This window comes from Andrographis paniculata, unplaced genomic scaffold (assembly GCF_009805555.1).
Source record: "Andrographis paniculata isolate CXL003 unplaced genomic scaffold, ASM980555v1 Contig60END, whole genome shotgun sequence".
Classification (NCBI taxonomy): Eukaryota; Viridiplantae; Streptophyta; class Magnoliopsida; order Lamiales; family Acanthaceae; genus Andrographis; species Andrographis paniculata.
Window position 1 is genome coordinate 2,233,429 of NW_026137596.1, and position 19,621 is coordinate 2,253,049.

Sequence of the window (19,621 nt, forward strand, 5' to 3'; positions counted from 1 at the left end):
AAATAATAATATTACTATAAAACTACCCTTATTTTTTCATTATTATTACACATTACACTAATACATTCACAAAGACAAAAAAGTCTTTTACCTACGCTCTTATCCACTGTCAATATAATATCAATATTCTAATATAATATCAGTATTCTTTAAATCTCATGACGAACACAACCCAAACTACAGTTGTGGGATAGTGGGAGTATTATTCTTGACATTTTAAGAAATTTAAGACCATATTGAATTATTATGCACCATTCAATAGATTTCATTGTTAATCAAAGGATTGAAATAGAGGGTAGTTTGGGTATTTAAAAAATTGATTAAATGAAATCATAGTTGAGAAAAAAAAATTATGTTAAATATCTCGTTATATTTGAAAATATAATTCTATTCAAAGTATAAAAATACTAACAATTAATTATTTTTCAAAATTTACACATCCGAAATGAAATAATATTTAGCATTGTCAAATATATATATGTTCACAATTTCATTCGTTGGTTTTTTTTAATTATCCAACGGTCACAACAAATTCAGAATGATCGTAAATTATATAATCGTAATCGGGACCATACCGGGACTTTATAGCCTACAAACCATTTTTATTTTTATTCTTTCAAATGAATTTTAAACTAATTGATTAGAATTAGGGTTTTGATCCAAATATATTGACAGAGCAAAAATTAATATTTATTGTTGAAATATTTTAGATTTGATCGTATATATAGATTAAATTACTTAGACTTGAATCTATCGATTCTGTTTCGTATTGCCCGTAGACTCTTTATTTTGATAATCAATAACACAATCTCATTATTTTCCCCCAAAATTTCTAACATTTATGATCAATGATGCAAAAATATTCAATTATAACTATGCCATGTGAGTGACACCTAACAAAATTGCTAGATCCAAGACTAATTAATTAATTTATATATAGTCTACAACTATATATATTTTATTCAATGCAATTTTAATCATTATTAATTTTTATTAACACTGAATTAGTAATTAAATAAAAGATCAATAATGTAGAATATTATTTAATCCGTGTAGGTTTCATTAATCTGTCTCTCTCTACATATAATAAATTGAATGACATGAAAACCTGTTAAAATCAAACAAAAGAAATAGGAGCATATCAGATCGTAACAAAATTTTTTTATTAAATAATAGTAAGTTGAATTTTCTATTTCAATACGGAATTGCATCACTAAATGCTCCATTTGTCCCATACCTATATATCAATTTATTTTTTGCACAGAATTTTACAAATATTAGTATCATACGAGATAAGGTAGAAATAAAGATAAAATGACTAAATTAACCCTATTAATATTATACTTCCAGGTAAAAGATTTTTTTGTCCTTATGAGTGTATTATTGTATAAAGTAGTGGCAATTGTGTAATAAAAATGAAAAAAATAGGGGTAGTTTTACGGTGATATGATTATTTATGGAAATAAGACTATTGTTTTAGGACGGATAAAAATGGTAAACAAGATTATTATATTGGAACGGATGGAGTATAATATAAAGGTAACGATATTTGTGTAATATATTGTAAATTAGAATGATATTTGTAATGTTAGGTAAAATAGTTCAATTACTTAAAAAAAATAATAGATATTTTATTATGGGACATACCAAAATAAAAAAATGAATAAATTGTTAACGAACCGAATCACTGAGTATATATATAAAAGTTGTGATATAATTCTCCTTCTTCAAGTTTCCTTACCATAATAAGAAACATATTAAATTATATGCAAAATTCATTAAATAATCCGTTGAATTTTCTTTCTCCAAGAACCGTATCAATAGTGATTAGTTATTAAAAATATTCTAATTTGATATTTAAGTAAAAATTTATAGTATTACCTTTTTATTATTATTATTATTATAAAAAACAAATAATAACAATAACAATAAATGAAAATATTATTAAAATTTATATCCAAACATTAAAATATTTTGATTAAGAAATAGCAAATGAAAACATTATTTTAAAATAGTCCCTTAGTAATTTATATTATATATTATAAGTTGTTTTACAATTTATAATATATTAACAAATCTCATTATTATTAGTTTTTATATCACGCAGTCCGACCGGAAAGTCACACTAGGCAAATTATGTGTGGCAGGTGACTTAAGCATTACAAATCTAACTCCCACACAGGCCATTTCTTACGGGACAACAAATGTCATTATTTTTATATGGTAGTCCTACTAAGATTTTTTATTTTTATTTCTATTACATATTAATATAATAATAATATTTTTAAAATTCTGTGAAAAAAAAAAATATATATATATATATATATGAATTTTGATGCCCAAATTAGATCAGGCAGAAAAAATTTGAAAATGTGAGAAACTATTCGAAGACATTAGAAATTTGAGTTCACGATTAGAAACTCATTTCCAGGTGATTCCTTAAGGCACTATATATATATATATATATATATTATATAACATAGTTTTTTTTTTGTTTTTTTTATTTTTTTTATCGAATATATATATAGTGTTGATCATAGTATTCCTTGTTCATCGTCAAATTTTCTTACCACACGAAACTCTCCTTATTAGACATTCTACATACCATCATATTATCAAGAACTCACATTTTCAGCCACCTCCGGCGGCTCTCTTCTCCGATGGGGAGCATTTTCCGGCCACGCGCCGACCGCAGCGACACGTTGGATCTCAGCCACCCGAGTTCCGACCGGATTCCCAATCCGTCCGTCAACGACAGCAGCCACGTCGATCCTCCGGCGGTGCCGTGCGACTACTTCGACGGCGTCTACGACTACATCAAGCAGATGCTGATGGAGGAGGACGACGACGAATCCGACGACCGACTACACATGTCGTTCCACGACTTCTCGGCCTTACAAGCCTGTGAGAACTACTTCTACGACGCCCTCTGGGACACCGACTCTGTCCCGACGACGCAGACCGTCGTAGGCCAACGAGCCCTGTCCGAAAACAACAACATCGATTCTCCGCCGGGATTAGTTGGGTCGACAGCCACATCGACATTTGTCGATGGGCTGCTGGCCTCTCCGGACAACCAAGAAATCTCTAACACCGATAACTACGTCGTCGACGCTTCTCTTGTCGAATTCGGACAGGGAAGTAGTTGCGGTAAGAAAAGTCGAAACAGGGGCGACGGCGACGATATGTCGACAGGCTGTCGCAAACAGCTGGCGAGCTTCGAGGAAGAGGCGATCGAGCCAACCGAGGAGGCGTCGTACGATAAGGCGTTTTTATGCGAGAAGATGAATCCCGGGTTCTACGACGACCCGCCGGATTGTCCCAACGCGTCGGGAGACGAAGTCGAGTCGAAGTACAAGAAGCCGCCGGAGGCGCGACGGGGAAGGCCTAAAGGAACGACGAAGAAACGGGTGCAACTTCCGCCGCAGCAACGGGCTAATGCGAAAGAAGTCGTCGATCTCCGAACATTGCTCACGCGGTGCGCAGAAGCCGTGTCGAGATTCGACGGCGGCGGGGCGCAAGAATTGCTCGAGAACATCCGTCGACACTCCTCGCCGTACGGCGACGCGAACGAGCGTTTGGCGCATTGCTTCGCCAACGCCCTCGAGGCTCGTCTCGCTGGGACGGGATCCATGTTGTACGCGTCGCTCATGTCGAGGCACATCCCAGCTTCGGACTTGCTGAAAGCCTATCGAACGTACGTCACGGCATGTCCCTTCCAGAGAATGTCGAACATCTTCGCGAACAAGACCATCGCGAAGCACACGAGGGATGCGGACAAGATCCATATCGTCGATTTCGGGATCTTATACGGCTTCCAATGGCCCTGCATCATCCAGGTGATGATCTTTTTTATATCTATCGACGAAAAAAAAATAAAATCGTATCTTTACCTAATTTTACCAGGGCATATCGTTGCGTCCCGGAGGGCCACCGGCGTTGAAGATAACCGGAGTCGACTTCCCGCAGCCGGGATTCAAGCCGGTCGAGAAGGTCGAGCAGACGGGGCGAAGGCTAGCGAGCTACTGCAAGAGATTCAAAGTTCCTTTCGAGTACAATGCCGTAGCAAAAAAGTGGGAGGAAATAACCGAGGACGATCTGAACCTCGAGCACGACGAGGCTCTCGTTGTCAACTGCCTTTACCGGTTAAGACATGTCCCCGATGAGTCCACCGGCGGCGACACAAGCAGCCCGCGCGATGCGGTTCTGAAGCTGATCAAGAAACTGAAGCCATGCATCTTTGTCCATGGCGTCGTCAACGGGACGTACAACGCCCCATTCTTCACGACGAGGTTCCGGGAGGCATTGTACCACTACTCGTCGTTCTTTGACATGATGGAGGCGACGCTGCCGAAGGAGGATCCAGAGCGGCTGATGTACGAGAGGGAAGTGTTCGGTAAGGACGTGATGAATGTGATTGCGTGCGAGGGATGGGAGAGGGTCGACCGGCCGGAGAGTTACAAGCTGTGGCGGGAGCGGAACCGGAGAACCGGGTTCCGGAAGGTTCCCTTGGACAGGGATATCATGAATGAGGTTAAAATAAAGGTGAAGAAGGGATACCAGTGTGAGTATATGGTTGAAGAAGACGATGAATGGATGCTGCAGGGATGGAAGGGAAGACCTTTGTATGCTCTTTCATGTTGGAAGCCATAGCCATAGCTAATACCTACATTTTATATACATACATATGTATGTATCTATACGTTAAGTATGAAATCAATGGAGGTTCAAAATGGATCGAAATGGAATGAAGGTTTGCAATGGAACAATCCATCCATTCTAATTTCTATAAAATTGTACTTACAAAAATTTCAGGAAGTAGAGCGCTCCGCCGCGGCGGCGGCGGCGGCGGCGACCGGTACGGTCATGACTCATGGTCAACGACGCGTAGGTCTTGAGAAATGGTTCGGCCGCCTGTCACATTTGAATATAAATGTTTTATATTTGCTTTTTTGGATTCGAGAAATTGGTCAGAAGCATCACCGTTCGACAGCGTCGATTCTCCATCTGCAAACCATCGCTCTGTTCCATTTCTGCTGCACCTGTTTTTTTACAGAAATTGTTGCTGGAATCTCCTCAATCCACGAACGAGAAAATCGAATTCTCGGAGTTTTTTTCCTTCTTTTTCAGCGGCGGAGATGAGGAACAGAGCGCCGGTGGCGATTGGAGGCGTGGGGAAGGACTTCTGGTTGCACCGGCAGGGCAGCGGCCGTGAATTTTCGCTTCCGAGTGTTGGTAGCGAGCATGATTTGGGAGCTATGGTGAGAGATTTCATAGAAATCGGAAGCGCCGGCGGCGGCGAGTCCTGGTGTAGCAGCGATGGCGATTCTGATTTCTCCGACCTAGCTTACCTGAGGGACAAAATTTCGGTCAGTATTATTCTGTATTTGTTGAAACGATCACCTCTGATTGTTAACCCTAATCCAGACCTAATTTGCTAATTTGCGCCTGTCTGTTAACCTTGTTGAAGATGAATCAATTAGATATTCGAAAATCGAAATCCTTTCGGCGATGATGAAGCATAAACTGCTTCAAAATTCTGTGAATTTTCTGCAATACAGGCTCACAGAATTGATACATTACCATTATCATGAGGATTATTGCATATAGCTCAAATCTGCAACATGAACGCCTATCTGATTCATGATCCAGTTCTTGCTTTCGATGACATTTCATTAGCTGTTAATGTGATACTTTGCTCTTCCATCTATTCCTTCAATTTCGTCGAATAATTTCGCCTCGATTGCGAATTCCTCGAAGATGTGATGCTAATGATTTTGCAGCTTCTTATCTTAAAAATTTGGTTAAATTTGCAGCTCTACAAGAACTCGGACGATCAATACGAATCCGACTTGAGAATGGTTGTCGGATCAATAGCTCTCTCAATAACTGAAACCGAAACTAATCAAGTCGAGGAGTCGCATTTATGCAATTCGATGCCGAGATGTATCCTTTACTCGATGGCAACTCTTCTGCAGTCTTCCGGCTACGATGCTGCTATATGCGCGACCAACTGGCACGGCTCTAGCAAAGTCCCCGGAGGTTTGTTAACTTTTATATTTCACCTAAAAGTTTAAGCTTAACACGACATAACATCACTAACTAGTACATAATTTATGTATCTTTGCTATAATAATATGTTAAATGACAAATTAACCCGAAAGTTTAAGCGGAAAGAGATATATATATATATCATTACCTATTATATAGTTAACGTGTTATTGCTCTGATGACATGTTAAATGACAAACTAATCTGAAAGTTTAAACTTAAAGAGATACGTACCATTTGTTATTATATAATTAAATGACAATCTGGCTCGAAAATTTAAGCTTAAAGGGATACGTATCATCAAATATTATACAGTCAACTAACTAACACGATTCATTGGTGATTGCAGGCGAACACGAGTTCATAGACATCGTGGCGCGCAATAAACGGTACATCATCGATATAGACTTCCGAGCTCACTTCCAAATAGCGAGAGCTGTGAAGCCGTACGACGCAGTCCTGCAATCGCTTCCCCTGATCTTCGTCGGCACAATTACAAAGCTGAAGCAACTCCTCGAAATCATGGTCGAAGCTGCTAGATATTCGCTCGACCAAAACTCGATGCCTCTACCTCCTTGGAGATGCTTGCCTTATCTCGAGGCCAAATGGGAGTCCCCTTGCCGGAGGATGCTCGGCATCCCCGCACACACGTGCTCTTCCTGCGTCGGTTTGCTCCGGCGACTTAGGTCCTTCGTCGAACCCGAATTTTGGAAAGATGGATACAAACTTCATTGAAGAAAACAACCAAATCGTCTAAAGAAAGACCAAGAAGTCCTTACTTGTGTTTGTTGGAGATTTTGTTTAGATTTTTACGATTTATTGAATTTTTTTCTCTAAAGATCAAATAAAATACATTATTTATTTATATCAAATTAAATAAGTATTTTAATTTAAAATTTTATTATTTTAATCTAAGCGTAGGCAATTTTAGAAACTCCACTCGAATAAAGTTTTTTTTTCTATTGGCGTTTTGTATTTAATAAGATTACTATTTCGTAACTGTATTACTATATACTTTTTCAACTTACTATATACTCCATCCTTCAGTCTCATCTTTCATTATATTTAACATTAAAAATATTATTATATTTGTATAATATTTTTGCACAAATATCCTTATGTTAATATTATAAGACTACACAGACAACCTTTGAATGAGAAGGAGAGCAGTTATTTTAGTCAATTGACCATAGACATATATTATGATTTTGACATACATTTTATTAGATACAAAAGAATAGATACATTTTTTATTTGATCATTAATAAGCTGTTTTTTTTTAAAAAAAATAATAATAATAATTTAAATTTAATATTAAAATAATATTTGATGAAATATTTTGTAAAAAATATATATTTTTTTTAGAAAAAAAAATTTAAAATTCAAATAATAAAATTTTGGAAAACTTTTGACAAACAAACACACATTATCTGCTCAAATCTATATTGGACCAAAGCTGTTATGGAAGCTTCTATTTTGGGCTAGCCGGCTATCTTCTTCAGTTTCTTGATCGGCCTGGATGGACCTCAGTGTAATTGTAGGCGGCCCGGTTTGAGACGGTCGATTTAGCCCATCCTCGACCCTACACGAAAGTTGACTTTAGCCTTTCAGTTGGGCTCTGCCTCTCTTCTTCTTCGTCGATTTTTCGTGACTCCGTCTGCAGGCGTCGTCTCCGACGAGCTAGCTCCACGTTGAATTGTAAGTCCCCTCCATCTTTACATTTTGATCTTTTGTGGCTAAAATAGAATCGAGTTTTCAAAATCTCTCAAGCATTTGCGTTAAGTCAGTGACGCTGTTGCTTTTCACATTTATTTTGGTCGCCGGAGTAATTCTTCGGCGACGTGATGTGACGTTTGAGGATGTTAAATGATTTCTAATTCTCCTCTCTACTTTCCTCCTTGGCTAATTGGCTATGGCGTTGATCTTTGTCCTATATTGATTCGCTGCTGAGTGCAAACCCTAATTTGAAAATTTTTCATTTTCTGGCGTTTGATTGATTATGTAATGTGCGCCGACACTTATTACGCTTTTCAGATTTGGAACATTTACGTCATTGCAGTTTAGGTGTCCAGTGACAAAACAAGAAACTTCTACAAATTAGGGCTTTTCGACAAATCCAATTAGAGTCTGATTCATCCCCTCAATTTGAGTTTATTTCTTCATAAGTAAGGTACAAATTGGGAGCTGTTAGTGAATCTTGTTGAGGATACGATCACAATGTCAAGTATGAATGTTAAATTTGATGCATATATGTTCTTAGGTATTTACTTTACACGATGTAGGAACTCGAGTTACTTTTCTATTTGTTTTGAACACAAAAGTTCGTATAAATGCTTGTGGTAGATTCATATATATAACAGCTGAGAACTTTGAGGTTGTACATCTTCTCATATTCTTATTTGATTGCCAGTTAATTTCAAGAACATTGGAAGATGGCCCTCTCCTCTCCCCCTACCTTAAATTATCGCCACCGCCTCACGGCCGCCCCTGCAATGGCAAGGCAATCAACCATGTCATTGCCCCGGAATAATCTCAAGCTTTCCTTTCGTACTTCCCTGAAGCCACCACGACTTTCGTCGTTCTTTGTCAAACCCTCAAAGCCCTGTAATCCCAAATTCGTCACCAAGTCTATAAAATCCATTTTCACAGGCATAGTCGAAGAAATGGGGTCAATTAAACAGCTAGGATTTGACCAAAACGACAGCTTCATCATGAAAATCCAGGGGAGAACTGTTCTTGAAGACATACACTTGGGCGACAGCATCTCCGTCAACGGAACTTGCTTGACAGTGACTGAATACAACACTGAATTGTCCGAATTCTCGGTCGGGTTGTCCCTCGAGACTCTGAGGAAGACCTCTTTGGGCGAGCTGGAGAGTGGATCTTTGGTGAACTTGGAGAGGGCAGTGAGCCCTAGCACTAGAATGGGGGGCCATTTCGTGCAGGGCCACGTCGATGGAACCGGGGAAATCGTCGATATGACGCCGGAGGGTGACTCGTTGTGGGTGAAGGTGAGAGTCGAAAGGGGAGAGATTTTGAAGTACATTGTGCCTAAGGGGTTCATTGCTGTGGATGGGACTAGCTTGACTGTGGTAGATGTTTTTGATGAGGAATTGTGTTTCAATTTTATGTTGGTAGCGTATACACAGCAGAATGTTGTGATTCCTTTGAAGAAAGTTGGGCAGAAGGTGAATTTGGAGGTTGACATTTTGGGGAAATATGTTGAGAGGCTTCTTGCTGCAGGATTTGTGGATTCGTTCAAATCTTCATAAATTGTGATGTTCTAAGCATATCTTTGTTTGTTGTTTTGGTACTTTGTTCTATTTTAATACAATTTATGTAATGGTTGTTAAGATCATATACATCAACAATAACGACGACGAAGAAGAGCGCAAGCCCAGAGCTATAAGGTCAAACACAGACATATAGATATATATATATAAATTTAGTTATATCTATATTTGGAGACTCGGAGCGGAGAATCAGAGGAACAGATGGTGGATTCCGATCGATCCGCGGCGGCGTTGGCCTTGATTCGATTCCGGAACGGCAGCTACCAACCACTGAATTGATGCGCACATCAAAAACCCTAATTTTGAAATCAATCTGAGATGTTGGTGGGACAAGACGAGAGCATCCTATCTCATCGCTACTGGAACTGCAAGTCCTCCATAACTACTTGTTTCGTTTCGCTCCTCTCTGTTCTCTTCACTCAGTTCGCTCTGTCTTTGCTCCCCACCTTCTTCCCCGCATCGCCATTTCTCTGCCTTCTTCCTCTAGCAGGTTTGTCGACTTACTTTTCCATGCCTAATTACTACTCTGCTATCATTGCCTTTTCAGAGCTTCTCCGTTTGTGAAATTGAGTGTTTCTTAATCAATTGCAGTTGTATTGCTTGTAATTGGTGTCGGTTTGGGGAGACTCTGCAAGAGGATTGCTGGTGTTAGGGCTTCAGCTTTGGCCTATGTTGTCTTCACCATTTTTTTCATATGGATAATCTACCTTTCTGTGGTTCGTCAAGGTAGCTTCTAGATTTTTATAAGTCGTGAGTTGTTTATCTGAGGTATCTATTATAATAATCATTGATCCATGCGAGAAAGGAAGTGAACCAATATGATTGTTTAGCCTTTTTTAAAGCCAGATGTTGTTGTTGCTCTATGTTTGTGCTTTCATTCGACTATATCTATTATTTGTTTTGCAGTTATTTCATCTTTTGTGGATATTGTATTTAACATAGAGATCATCATAATGATAATCGGCCTACACCGGTCAGTTGTTCCTTTCTGCATTCAAGGATGAGTAATAATAATAATGAAAATGATTCTGTACTTTTTATATTTGATTCCAGCATGACCTTTATGGACCCTGGCTTTGTAACGACGCATCATTTACCCTCCATTGATCTGTCTGTACAAGATTCTCTCACTGAAGTTGAAGCACAGGGAGAGGTGCTGCAAGTTAACACTTGTTTGATTATTTTAGCATAAGTAATGTGAATAAATTTATTATAATCATTATTAGCTTTTGTTGATGTTGTGATGCATGATCGTGAATTTATCTTTGGGTGAATGAATTACAATTTAGTCCAGTGTGAAATATGAAATGTTCAAAAGGCCTCTTGTGCCTTTTGAAAATGTAGAAGTTAGTGGTTTTTTTGATGATTTTATCTTTATCAATCCACAAGGCTATCTTTTAACACTTGGTTTTTCATGGGGAGTAATTTTTCTTCACCCTTTGTCTTCAATATATGTACATGTAATGCAGTGAGCACAATTTGTGTGAGGATTGTTGAGTGAAGGTAGTGATAACTTCTCCGAAAGCTACATGTAGAACTTCTGTCCTGTTATTTTAATAGTTAAGTGGCAACTATGTGATGTATTTTAGGGCTTTGAGGTATGGAGGAGGGTAAGGTACTGCAAACACTGCCAGAAGCATGTTGCAGGCTTTGACCACCATTGCCCTGCTTTTGGGAATTGTATAGGTAATGACTTTGTTGTGCGTATTCTATTCCTTATTAAACATGATGATTGCTAAACTTTGGTGGTTCCTAGTTTTTCATACTTATGAGGAAATATATTGTTGCCGTGCAGGTCAAAAAAACCATCTCTTCTTTATGGTGCTCCTGGGTTTATTCATTATCTGTGAAGCATCATTCGTAGCATGCACTTCCCCATGTGAGTAGACATCTGCTTGCGATTATTAATTGCCGTTGAAGTATGTAGTTCTCATTGATACATCTTAAACAGAATGTTGCAAGTCAACTTTGAAGGACTGAATATTCAATCTCATGTAGTATCCTAGAAATTAATATATCGGAGTTTCTAATGAGTACATTAGGTAAAAGTAGCCTCTGTCTGGTTGATTCCAAGAATGACTCTTAATTATATGATCCTTGCAATTCAATATCACATAAGTTATTTTTATCGTGTACATTGAGGATGTGGGTTTGATGGAAATGGTGGATGTAAGTATAAAGAGGGTTTATAGATTCTTGTCTTGAACATTTTTGGATGGAATGCAACAACTCTTTCGATCATTTTCCTTATTTCTTTCTCTCTATTCGCTGTCCTCTGCTTTTTTAGTTAAATGATTATAAGTTTCTTAGTCCACAGGCTCCAAACTGCTGCAGAATTTCCGGCCTTAAACGAAGATGTAAGAGTGGTAAGTTGTACTGCAATTTGCACTCCGCCCCATTCTTGAATAGCTTAGTTCTTTTGATTCAAAAGATTAAATATATTGCATCATTTTGATAAATGGACTTCTCATTTGTGGCAGGCTACTGCATCCAGAAATTTGGTAACAGGAACGACGTTGTTTTGTCTAATTCAAATTCTCTGGCAGGTATCCCTCTAGTGTGCACAATTGCATTCTATTCCACACTGCTTTGTAACTCAACTTAAAATCTGTTGCTGGATTTCCTGTTTCGGTTCCGAAAACATTTTATGTCCAACTTGCAGGTGGTGTTTTTGATGTGGCATGTGTATTGTGCTTGCTTGAACATAAAGACTGATGAGTGGGTAAGCCGAATTCCTAAATTAGAATATAGATTAATCCATGTGAAAAGCTAATCATTCGAAAGAACTCCTTCGGAGTATGAATAATCTGCAAGTAACCTTCTCGTGCTTATTTTCTTTTTTTAGGGCCTAATTGTGTTGAGATATTATTTATATTCTCGATGTAATCTAGCATTTGGTCGGAACAATTGATGTTGGTTGTTTGCATTAAATGAATACATATATTGAAAACACATGAAATGTCATTTATAACAATACATCTTTGCAGATAAACTGGAAAAAGTATCCTGAGTTCCATAGCAAGGCGATCCATGATACTGGTAATTTCTTGGAACCACTTGCTTGGATGAACTAATTGGTTTTTGTCTTTTTTTTCTTATCGAGTAAATTCTTGGTTAACCGACCGCCCGTTATCCAGGGGAAGTTCAATTCTATAATCTGTATGATAAGGGAGTTTTGAGGAATCTGAAGGAGTTCATCACAGCTAAAGGTTAGTTTCCATTCATATTTGCAGTTGTTAAATGAATGAAATTATTAGAAAATTACTGGATGGATTTAATGTTATCCTAAACTTAAGCTCAGGGATCTAAAAAAATTAAATTTTTTGGGTGAACTTCCACATTCTGCAATCTGAATTGAATTGAAATTAGTTGGGTTATGTTTCTTCATGTTGATTGAATATGTTAAAATGTGTATATCCTAAATTGTTGAAGGATAAAATTATTGAAATAGATATTTTGAAAATGTATATTTATCTGAATTATTGAGGTAGGGTTGAAAATCGAATTCGAATCGACTGCGTGGATTATATAAAAAATTAAAAGTGTAGCCCCCCCTGACCTGACTTGTTATTATTTACTGTAACATTTGATATGTCGGAGATTTTTATTGTAGTATTAAAACAAAAAATGGAATCTATGTCTGTACTATGTACCTCTGCCTCTGAACTGAACCCTTTTAGTTTATAATTTAGATTATTTTTTTATTTTTAAAATTAAATTATTATACCTGTAAAGAAGTTTTTGCTTTCATTATTGATAATATATAATTTTGAAATTATACAAAATGTAACATGAGAATTTAAATTGGTTTATGAATAGTAAATAGCTGCTAAACTATATATGTTGAATATATTGTTTTTAATAAAAAAGTGAAAGCTTTTTATTTAATATTTTAATTAAAACTAATAAATTTTGAATGTACTATTTTAAATTTATGTGAATAGTGTGAAAATAGTTTTGATAAGATATGTAACGCATGATTGAGACTTGATACTTGCTACCTTTCCCAACTATATTATTGCACCAGGATTATTTTATTTTATTTCATTTCAAAGATAGGAATGGTATTTTCGTCATTTAATTATTTTTTCTTTTAACTCTATCATGATATATATATATATACATGATTTTATATGCTGGGTGAATTTGGTGTTGATATATTTAATTGCTACTATTCATTTGAACATAGTTTATATAAACCCATTTAGGGTGTGTTTGTTTGGGAGTTTGGATTTTGGATTGGGATTTGAATAGTAAAAATTTTGAATTTGAATAGTTGTATGATGTGATATAAATAGGTGTTGATGTGATGTTTTGAATGTAAAATTGATTTTTAGTATAATATAAAAAAATAAAAAATAGGTGTTTGATTTGATATTTTTGGGGGAAAAAAATATGGTGAATAGTAGAAATCCAAACAAATCCCTCAAACAAACACACCCTAAGTATGTAGCCTACCTATATTTAATATGTGAATAAATTAAATATTGTGATATATAGTGTGTTTGTTCGGGGATATGGATTTTGAATTGAGATTTGAATAGTAAAAATTTTGAAATTGAATAGTTGTTTGATATGATATTTTGAATGAAAAATTAATTTTTAGTATAATATAAAAAATGAAAAATAAGTGTTTAATTTAATGTTTTTTTGAAAAAAAAATTAAATAAATAGTGAAGTTTGGGGAAAATCCCCGAAACAAATATATGCAATATTTGATATTATGAATATTTACTGTTTCCATTTAATATTTGACCACGTTTAGTAAATCATTGCCTGCTAATGAATAAAAATAACTTTAATAACATGCTTTAGTCTTAAAAAGCCACTTTAGTTCTTCTACGGAACTAAACCAACAAACAATTCATCCCTCAAACATAAATCTGCTATAAAGTCAACAAATTCATAAATGAGTCCCCACTTTAATAAGTAATTGGTTCAAATTCAAAGCTAAGTAAAATTACTTTTATAATAGACAAAAAAAATCAATTATATTACTATATACAATGATAAGACTGTTTGATTTTGATTTTAAATCAAAACTAATATAATTAGATATATATATAGTACTGATAAAAATATAATATATATAAAATATTATATTAAAAATTATTTATATTCAAATTCACATTTAAAATCCAAACTAAAACCAAATAATTCAAATAAATTATTTGTATAATAGTAAATGTATTATTGTCTTTTCTTGAATTTGTATTTACATATTAATATAATATTAATATTAAAAATAAATATGAAAAAAAAAAGCAAATAAATATATATTATAATATATATATATATTTAAGGGACAAAGATAGTATTTTATATGTGATAATAGTCCATAATATATTGGCTAAAATGTCTTTGAAAGTACAATAGATAGAAAATGATATATTTCTGTCTGGAATCAATGTCTTCATTTATATATTTGCATGTAGATTTAAAATATTTATATTTTATTTTTGTATGTAATAGACGAATGAACAGTTTTACTCCTAAATCAAATACATATTTTGATGCCATTGTTGTAATAATAATTAAAATATAAATATTTATTGTTTAATTGTAATATGAGAAAATTATATTAGTAAATTTAAAAAGTGTAGAAAATTCAAAATAACAAAATGGATATGAGAAATCAATAAAATAAAATCATCTGCCCCTCCCTCTGGCTCTGGATGTGAAAGTGAGTGGGGTGGGGTGGGGACCATTGTAAGTTACGCAGTATATGATTGAAGCAAACAATTCAAGAACAAGAACAAGAACAACCATTACCATACATACACATAACGTTATATATATATCACATGGATCAGCCACAGCACAAGAAATACCATACTAATTAATTCCTACCATACGATCATAAAATACAACTACTACTACTACTACTACCCAACAAAAATTATTATTACAACAATTATTTTTGTCTCAACATATAACAACAATTGATAATTCTTACACATCCAAACAACCAACGTACACCCCCACCCCACCCCACCCCCAAATTTCACTTATTTTTCAACCCTTTTTATTGAATTCCAACAATTTTCACCATCAAAAATAAAATATTACCAACATTCAAAAAAGAATACCTCAAAATCTACTCTTAACAATACAACATTACACAATCAGCCATTAGCTCATTTCTCTTGGTGATGACTTCTTGGATCTCACATTCATTGCTTACCTGCCGCCGGTCGCCGGCGAGAGGTGCCGCTACGTATCGAGGCTTATAGGCTTGTCGAGGATCTCGTCATCAGTGACGATCCTACCCGAGCCGCGGCCGAGTTTTCCGAAGGACGTCGAAAGCCCCTTAAAACTGCTACTTCCCTCGCTCGGGTGACGGGACCTCCACGATTTCCGCGGTTTCGAGTCACTGTCGGGCCTGACCTGAGCGACGACGAGCTTGACGATATTGCTCCGGCAAAACGGGCAAATGGGAATCGATGACGACGGCGGGAAAGAATTCGCCGGGTTCGGCTTGTTGTGGCAGCATAGGGCGAGCGTGCATTGCGCGCACATCCGGTGCCCGCAGTCTCGAACTTCGATCGTGCATATTTGGTCAAAGCATATCGAGCAAAGATCGACGTCTCCGTCGCTTTCCTACGCACAACAAGAACACGTATTTATGTACGAAGATTGTCTCGAAATGGCTTAATGTAGGGAGACGGTGAATCGATTACCTCGGAGATATCGTCGTCGATCCCTAATTCGGAGTTTGACGGAGACGGCAATGAGTAGACCGTTCCCTTCAAGATCGCCTTTTCTCGATCCTTGTTTGCCTCCATGAGGGCTCGTTCGAGGAGAGCTTTCGCCTCCGGGTTAAGTTCGCTTATGAACTTCAACGGCGACGGCCACACGAGAGGCTCCGCCGATGCCGGGTTTAGCAAAGCCGCGCACGCTCCGTGGTGATGCCTTAGAGCTACCGTATACGGAATTCTCCTGAACAATAATACATTTACGTATACGGTAACGAACGCTATCTCAAAATTTCGCCCGAAAATTATGAAAACGCAATTATAATTAGTACTCCCTCCGTCATTAAAAAGTATATTCATCTGATCGGGCACGTGTTTTAAGAAAAATAAATAAAAATAAAAAATTTTCTTTTCAAGAGTAAAGAAAATGTAGAAAAAAAATAGTATTTTTTACTACAAAATTAAACGAGAATAAATTTGGATGACATAGAGAGTACTAAAAATGAAGGTAAGTTGTAAGAAAACATGCCCCGATGCGTCTCTATGGGATCGATCGGCGCCCCAAGCCAACAATTCTCGAACACAATCGATTGAACCACTTCTTGCAGCCAAATGAAGGGGAGTGCTTCCCGAAAAACTGTAGAATAAAAGCGAAACGAATTTTCAGACACCGAGATCAAAATGCCAGGGCGATAAGGCAAAGATTATTACCCGTATCCGCCGGTCGAAGCGCAAACAATGGCTCCGTTATCCAACAAAGAATGAACACATTGAGGGCGTCCTTGACGGGCTGCCAAGTGCAATGGCGTCGCCCCTTTACGATCTCTAACATTCACGAATCGTGAAAATCCCCTGTAATCAAATCATTGATGAGATCAACACCCGAAAGATTAATTTTCTTTTATAGTTGATTTTGAATCGATAAAGGCATTGTATCACTGCACCTAATGTAGATCAGATTCGAGAAAAGCTTACCAAGAAGATGAAACTGGGGAGGCCCGGGCGATGGTGAGGATGAACTGCAGGCAATTGGAATGCCCATAGTATGCTACATAGTGCAAGCATGTTCTTCCATTGAGCGAATCGAACATCAATATCTGATCCCGGATAAAGGAAATCTAAAAGTTAGGACACATCATGGATCGATGGATTTCTTATTTCTATGTTGAATCACAGCTCAATTTGCATAAAAAGACATAAAATCGAAGGCTTAAACTATGCTAAGAAGTAAGAACCCTAATTATTAGATTCTGTAAACGTACATTGGCGCCGGATTCGATCAGCTTCTCAACACACGAGATCTTGCCGTGCATTGCAGCCATCATCAATGGAGTCTGCCGAATCACCCAAAGATCCGTCAAATTGAAAGTGTGACTCCACAACCAAATGATTCTCACCATCAAAATTCAACTAATCAATGAACTAACATCGAACTCAAAATCGAATCAAACGATCAATGAGCTAGCTAGCTAGCTAACTAACTAACAATTTAATCTCTCCATACGCACCTGTTTATGCCGATTCAATACATCCACATCAACAGATCGATCCACCAACAGAGAAACAACCTAAAGCACAAAAAAATCAAATAACATAAGAAGCTGCAGCAATCAAAATCCAACCAACATTCAACAAAAGCAGCAACTCTTCGCTCTCCAGAGATACAATCCCCAAAATTCATAAAATCGAAAACAAAAAGCACCTCGATCCGGCCATTGGCAGCTGCAATATGCAGAAGCGAGTTGCGATCGTACACTGTGGCGCGAGAAATAAGAGATGAATCCCTCTGGAGAGCTGCCTCGACGGCGTCGACATCGCCGAGCTGAGCTGCAGCGAACAGCCCCTGCTCCTCCCCGCCTCGGCAGCTCAGGCGCTGACCCATTGCTCGCCGGCCGTCGTAGGCGGAAGCGGTGGTTTCACATCAGAGGCTCATTTGGGAGGGAGGGAGCATTTATTGATAATGAATGGGGGCGGAGAAGTGTCGGAGTTTGGAGCTGCCCGGGATGGAGAAGACCGAGGCGAGGGCTGCCCGTGTGGCGACGGGCAGCGGGCAGATATTTTGCGGGCAGCCCGCATCTGCTTGATTCCCATCAACACTGTCGAATCGATACACACACATACACTCACTCACTATTAATTAATTAATTAATTAATATTTTAAAATTAAATTGATCGCTCCTAATTCCACGCCTTCACACCGAATAATTGAATATTCAAACCTCTGTCCACTACAGTTCTCTCTCTATTGCTACATTGATTTCAGTAATTTTTTTAAATATGCTTTATGTAACAGGTTATATATTTGTATTAAAAAAATACTATTATACCATTCTCAATCAATTATGGAGTATAATTTCTTTTTTTATATAATATAATCACATTAATTTTAATTTTAATTAATTTTAATATATATATATATATGACTTGATTTTGGTCAAAACCTAACAAACGCACAGTCCTTTACATATTAGTAATTTTTTTTAGTGTTATTTAATTTGAACTAAATTTTGTATTTGATTCCTGTGTTTTAATGTTTTTCTAATATATATATTTTTTTAATTTTTATATGATGGTTTAAAAATAATTTTAGGCAAAGAAAAATAAACTCTAATTACTTAGTACTTTTTGTATATTTATTATATAATTGTCATAATTTTATAAAAATATATTACCTTTGTCCAACATAACATGTCAGCTAATTAGTAGGTAATTAAGAATATATTAATGAATATAACTATCCTATAATATAAATAATTATAAATTAATATTAAAATAATTAATTAGTTTAATTAAAATTTAAAAAAAAAATTTAAAAATTTAAAATGAGATTAAAGTATATAATCATTTTTCAAAAAAAAGAAAGTGACATGATATGTTGGACGGACAGAAACGACAACGTGGACATGATAGGTGGGACGGAGGGAATATTATTTTATCATAGAATATTAATATTCAAATATTTATTTAGGCTCATAAATAATATATATATACTACTCCCTCCGTCCCAATACAATAGTTTTGTTTATCATTTTTGTCTGTTACAAAACAATATTCTCATTTCCATAAATAACAATATCACCATAAAACTATCCCCTACTTTTTCATTATTATTATACAATTGTCACTACTTTTTACACTAATATACTCACAAAGGGCAAACTAGTTATTTACCTTTACGTTTTACCGGCTACCAATATAATATCAATATTCTTTAAATTTTGTGCTCAAACACAACAAAAACTATACTTTTGGGATGAAGAAATAATAATTTCTAACACAAAAACCGACGACTTGGTCCACCTTTAAAATTAAAGAAGGCCTGCTTGCTTTGTTGTTTGCTCTTTCCAATGGCATAAAAGAAATATTCGGGATATGTTTATTTGTGTTTTTTAAAGCAGAAAATAAATTTGTATTTTTTGGGAGTTTGATTTTAGAATGATGTGATTTCAACATTAATTTAAATATGATTCCTTTATAAAATAAAATATTCTTTTATATGAAAATAAATATTAATCAACTACCAATAAAACATAACAAATATTTTATGCGAAAAATGAATAATTAATACTTCCTTTGTGTCGGA

General features: G+C 36.1%; 5 protein-coding genes across 8 annotated transcripts; 4 read left to right on the forward strand and 1 right to left on the reverse strand.

The window, feature by feature from the left end:
* Positions 1–2,513: 2,513 nt before the first annotated feature.
* Positions 2,514–4,656, forward strand: LOC127260034 (scarecrow-like protein 30). Its single transcript, XM_051287674.1, has 2 exons — positions 2,514–3,839; positions 3,907–4,656. The coding sequence occupies exons 1-2, from the start codon at positions 2,661–2,663 to the stop codon at positions 4,651–4,653; spliced, it is 1,926 nt and encodes a 641-aa protein (XP_051143631.1). The 5' UTR covers positions 2,514–2,660; the 3' UTR covers positions 4,654–4,656.
* Positions 4,657–4,768: 112 nt separating this feature from the next.
* On the forward strand, positions 4,769–6,992 carry LOC127260035 (uncharacterized). Its single transcript, XM_051287675.1, has 3 exons — positions 4,769–5,369; positions 5,817–6,042; positions 6,400–6,992. Exons 1-3 carry the CDS (start codon positions 4,902–4,904, stop codon positions 6,783–6,785), a joined length of 1,080 nt encoding a protein of 359 aa, XP_051143632.1. The 5' UTR covers positions 4,769–4,901; the 3' UTR covers positions 6,786–6,992.
* A 616-nt stretch (positions 6,993–7,608) lies between these two features.
* On the forward strand, positions 7,609–9,345 carry LOC127259715 (riboflavin synthase). Of its 3 annotated transcripts, none has more exons than XM_051287264.1 (3): positions 7,628–7,748; positions 8,110–8,220; positions 8,461–9,345. In XM_051287264.1, the coding sequence occupies exon 3, from the start codon at positions 8,483–8,485 to the stop codon at positions 9,320–9,322; it is 840 nt and encodes a 279-aa protein (XP_051143221.1). In that variant the 5' UTR covers positions 7,628–7,748; positions 8,110–8,220; positions 8,461–8,482; the 3' UTR covers positions 9,323–9,345. The 3 variants fall into 3 exon arrangements, with proteins under 3 accessions (XP_051143220.1, XP_051143221.1, XP_051143222.1); XM_051287265.1 differs by having other exon boundaries at positions 7,651–7,748; positions 8,085–8,220; XM_051287263.1 differs by lacking the exon at positions 8,110–8,220 and having other exon boundaries at positions 7,609–7,748.
* Positions 9,346–9,567: 222 nt separating this feature from the next.
* On the forward strand, positions 9,568–12,720 carry LOC127259714 (uncharacterized). Of its 2 annotated transcripts, none has more exons than XM_051287261.1 (11): positions 9,568–9,833; positions 9,935–10,069; positions 10,250–10,316; positions 10,397–10,496; positions 10,933–11,029; positions 11,139–11,222; positions 11,654–11,709; positions 11,824–11,889; positions 12,006–12,065; positions 12,331–12,382; positions 12,481–12,720. In XM_051287261.1, the coding sequence occupies exons 1-11, from the start codon at positions 9,662–9,664 to the stop codon at positions 12,555–12,557; spliced, it is 966 nt and encodes a 321-aa protein (XP_051143218.1). In that variant the 5' UTR covers positions 9,568–9,661; the 3' UTR covers positions 12,558–12,720. The 2 variants fall into 2 exon arrangements, with proteins under 2 accessions (XP_051143218.1, XP_051143219.1); XM_051287262.1 differs by having other exon boundaries at positions 9,687–9,833; positions 9,935–10,059.
* A 2,401-nt stretch (positions 12,721–15,121) lies between these two features.
* On the reverse strand, positions 15,122–18,022 carry LOC127260173 (putative E3 ubiquitin-protein ligase XBAT31). Its single transcript, XM_051287874.1, has 8 exons — positions 17,741–18,022; positions 17,547–17,606; positions 17,301–17,372; positions 17,014–17,135; positions 16,750–16,890; positions 16,568–16,675; positions 16,024–16,282; positions 15,122–15,943 (listed from the first exon to the last, which is right to left on the reverse strand). Exons 1-8 carry the CDS (start codon positions 17,918–17,920, stop codon positions 15,557–15,559), a joined length of 1,329 nt encoding a protein of 442 aa, XP_051143831.1. The 5' UTR covers positions 17,921–18,022; the 3' UTR covers positions 15,122–15,556.
* Positions 18,023–19,621: the final 1,599 nt, after the last annotated feature.

Bases quoted from the DNA above. Each gene is read 5' to 3' on its own strand.
- LOC127260034 (XM_051287674.1), top strand. From the start codon at position 2,661: ATGGGGAGCATTTTCCGGCCACGCGCCGACCGCAGCGACACGTTGGAT. The intron at 3,840-3,906 runs GTGATGATCTTT...TAATTTTACCAG, and splicing joins AATGGCCCTGCATCATCCAG to GGCATATCGTTGCGTCCCGG.
- LOC127260035 (XM_051287675.1), top strand. From the start codon at position 4,902: ATGGTTCGGCCGCCTGTCACATTTGAATATAAATGTTTTATATTTGCT. The intron at 5,370-5,816 runs GTCAGTATTATT...TTAAATTTGCAG, and splicing joins ACCTGAGGGACAAAATTTCG to CTCTACAAGAACTCGGACGA. The intron at 6,043-6,399 runs GTTTGTTAACTT...TGGTGATTGCAG, and splicing joins CTCTAGCAAAGTCCCCGGAG to GCGAACACGAGTTCATAGAC.
- LOC127260173 (XM_051287874.1), bottom strand. From the start codon at position 17,920: ATGGGTCAGCGCCTGAGCTGCCGAGGCGGGGAGGAGCAGGGGCTGTTC. The intron at 17,136-17,300 runs GTACGTTTACAG...ATCCGGGATCAG, and splicing joins TGATCGAATCCGGCGCCAAT to ATATTGATGTTCGATTCGCT. The intron at 16,891-17,013 runs GTAAGCTTTTCT...ATTTGATTACAG, and splicing joins TCCCCAGTTTCATCTTCTTG to GGGATTTTCACGATTCGTGA.
- LOC127259715 (XM_051287263.1), top strand. From the start codon at position 8,483: ATGGCCCTCTCCTCTCCCCCTACCTTAAATTATCGCCACCGCCTCACG.
- LOC127259714 (XM_051287261.1), top strand. From the start codon at position 9,662: ATGTTGGTGGGACAAGACGAGAGCATCCTATCTCATCGCTACTGGAAC. The intron at 9,834-9,934 runs GTTTGTCGACTT...AATCAATTGCAG, and splicing joins CTGCCTTCTTCCTCTAGCAG to TTGTATTGCTTGTAATTGGT. The intron at 10,497-10,932 runs GTGCTGCAAGTT...GATGTATTTTAG, and splicing joins AAGTTGAAGCACAGGGAGAG to GGCTTTGAGGTATGGAGGAG.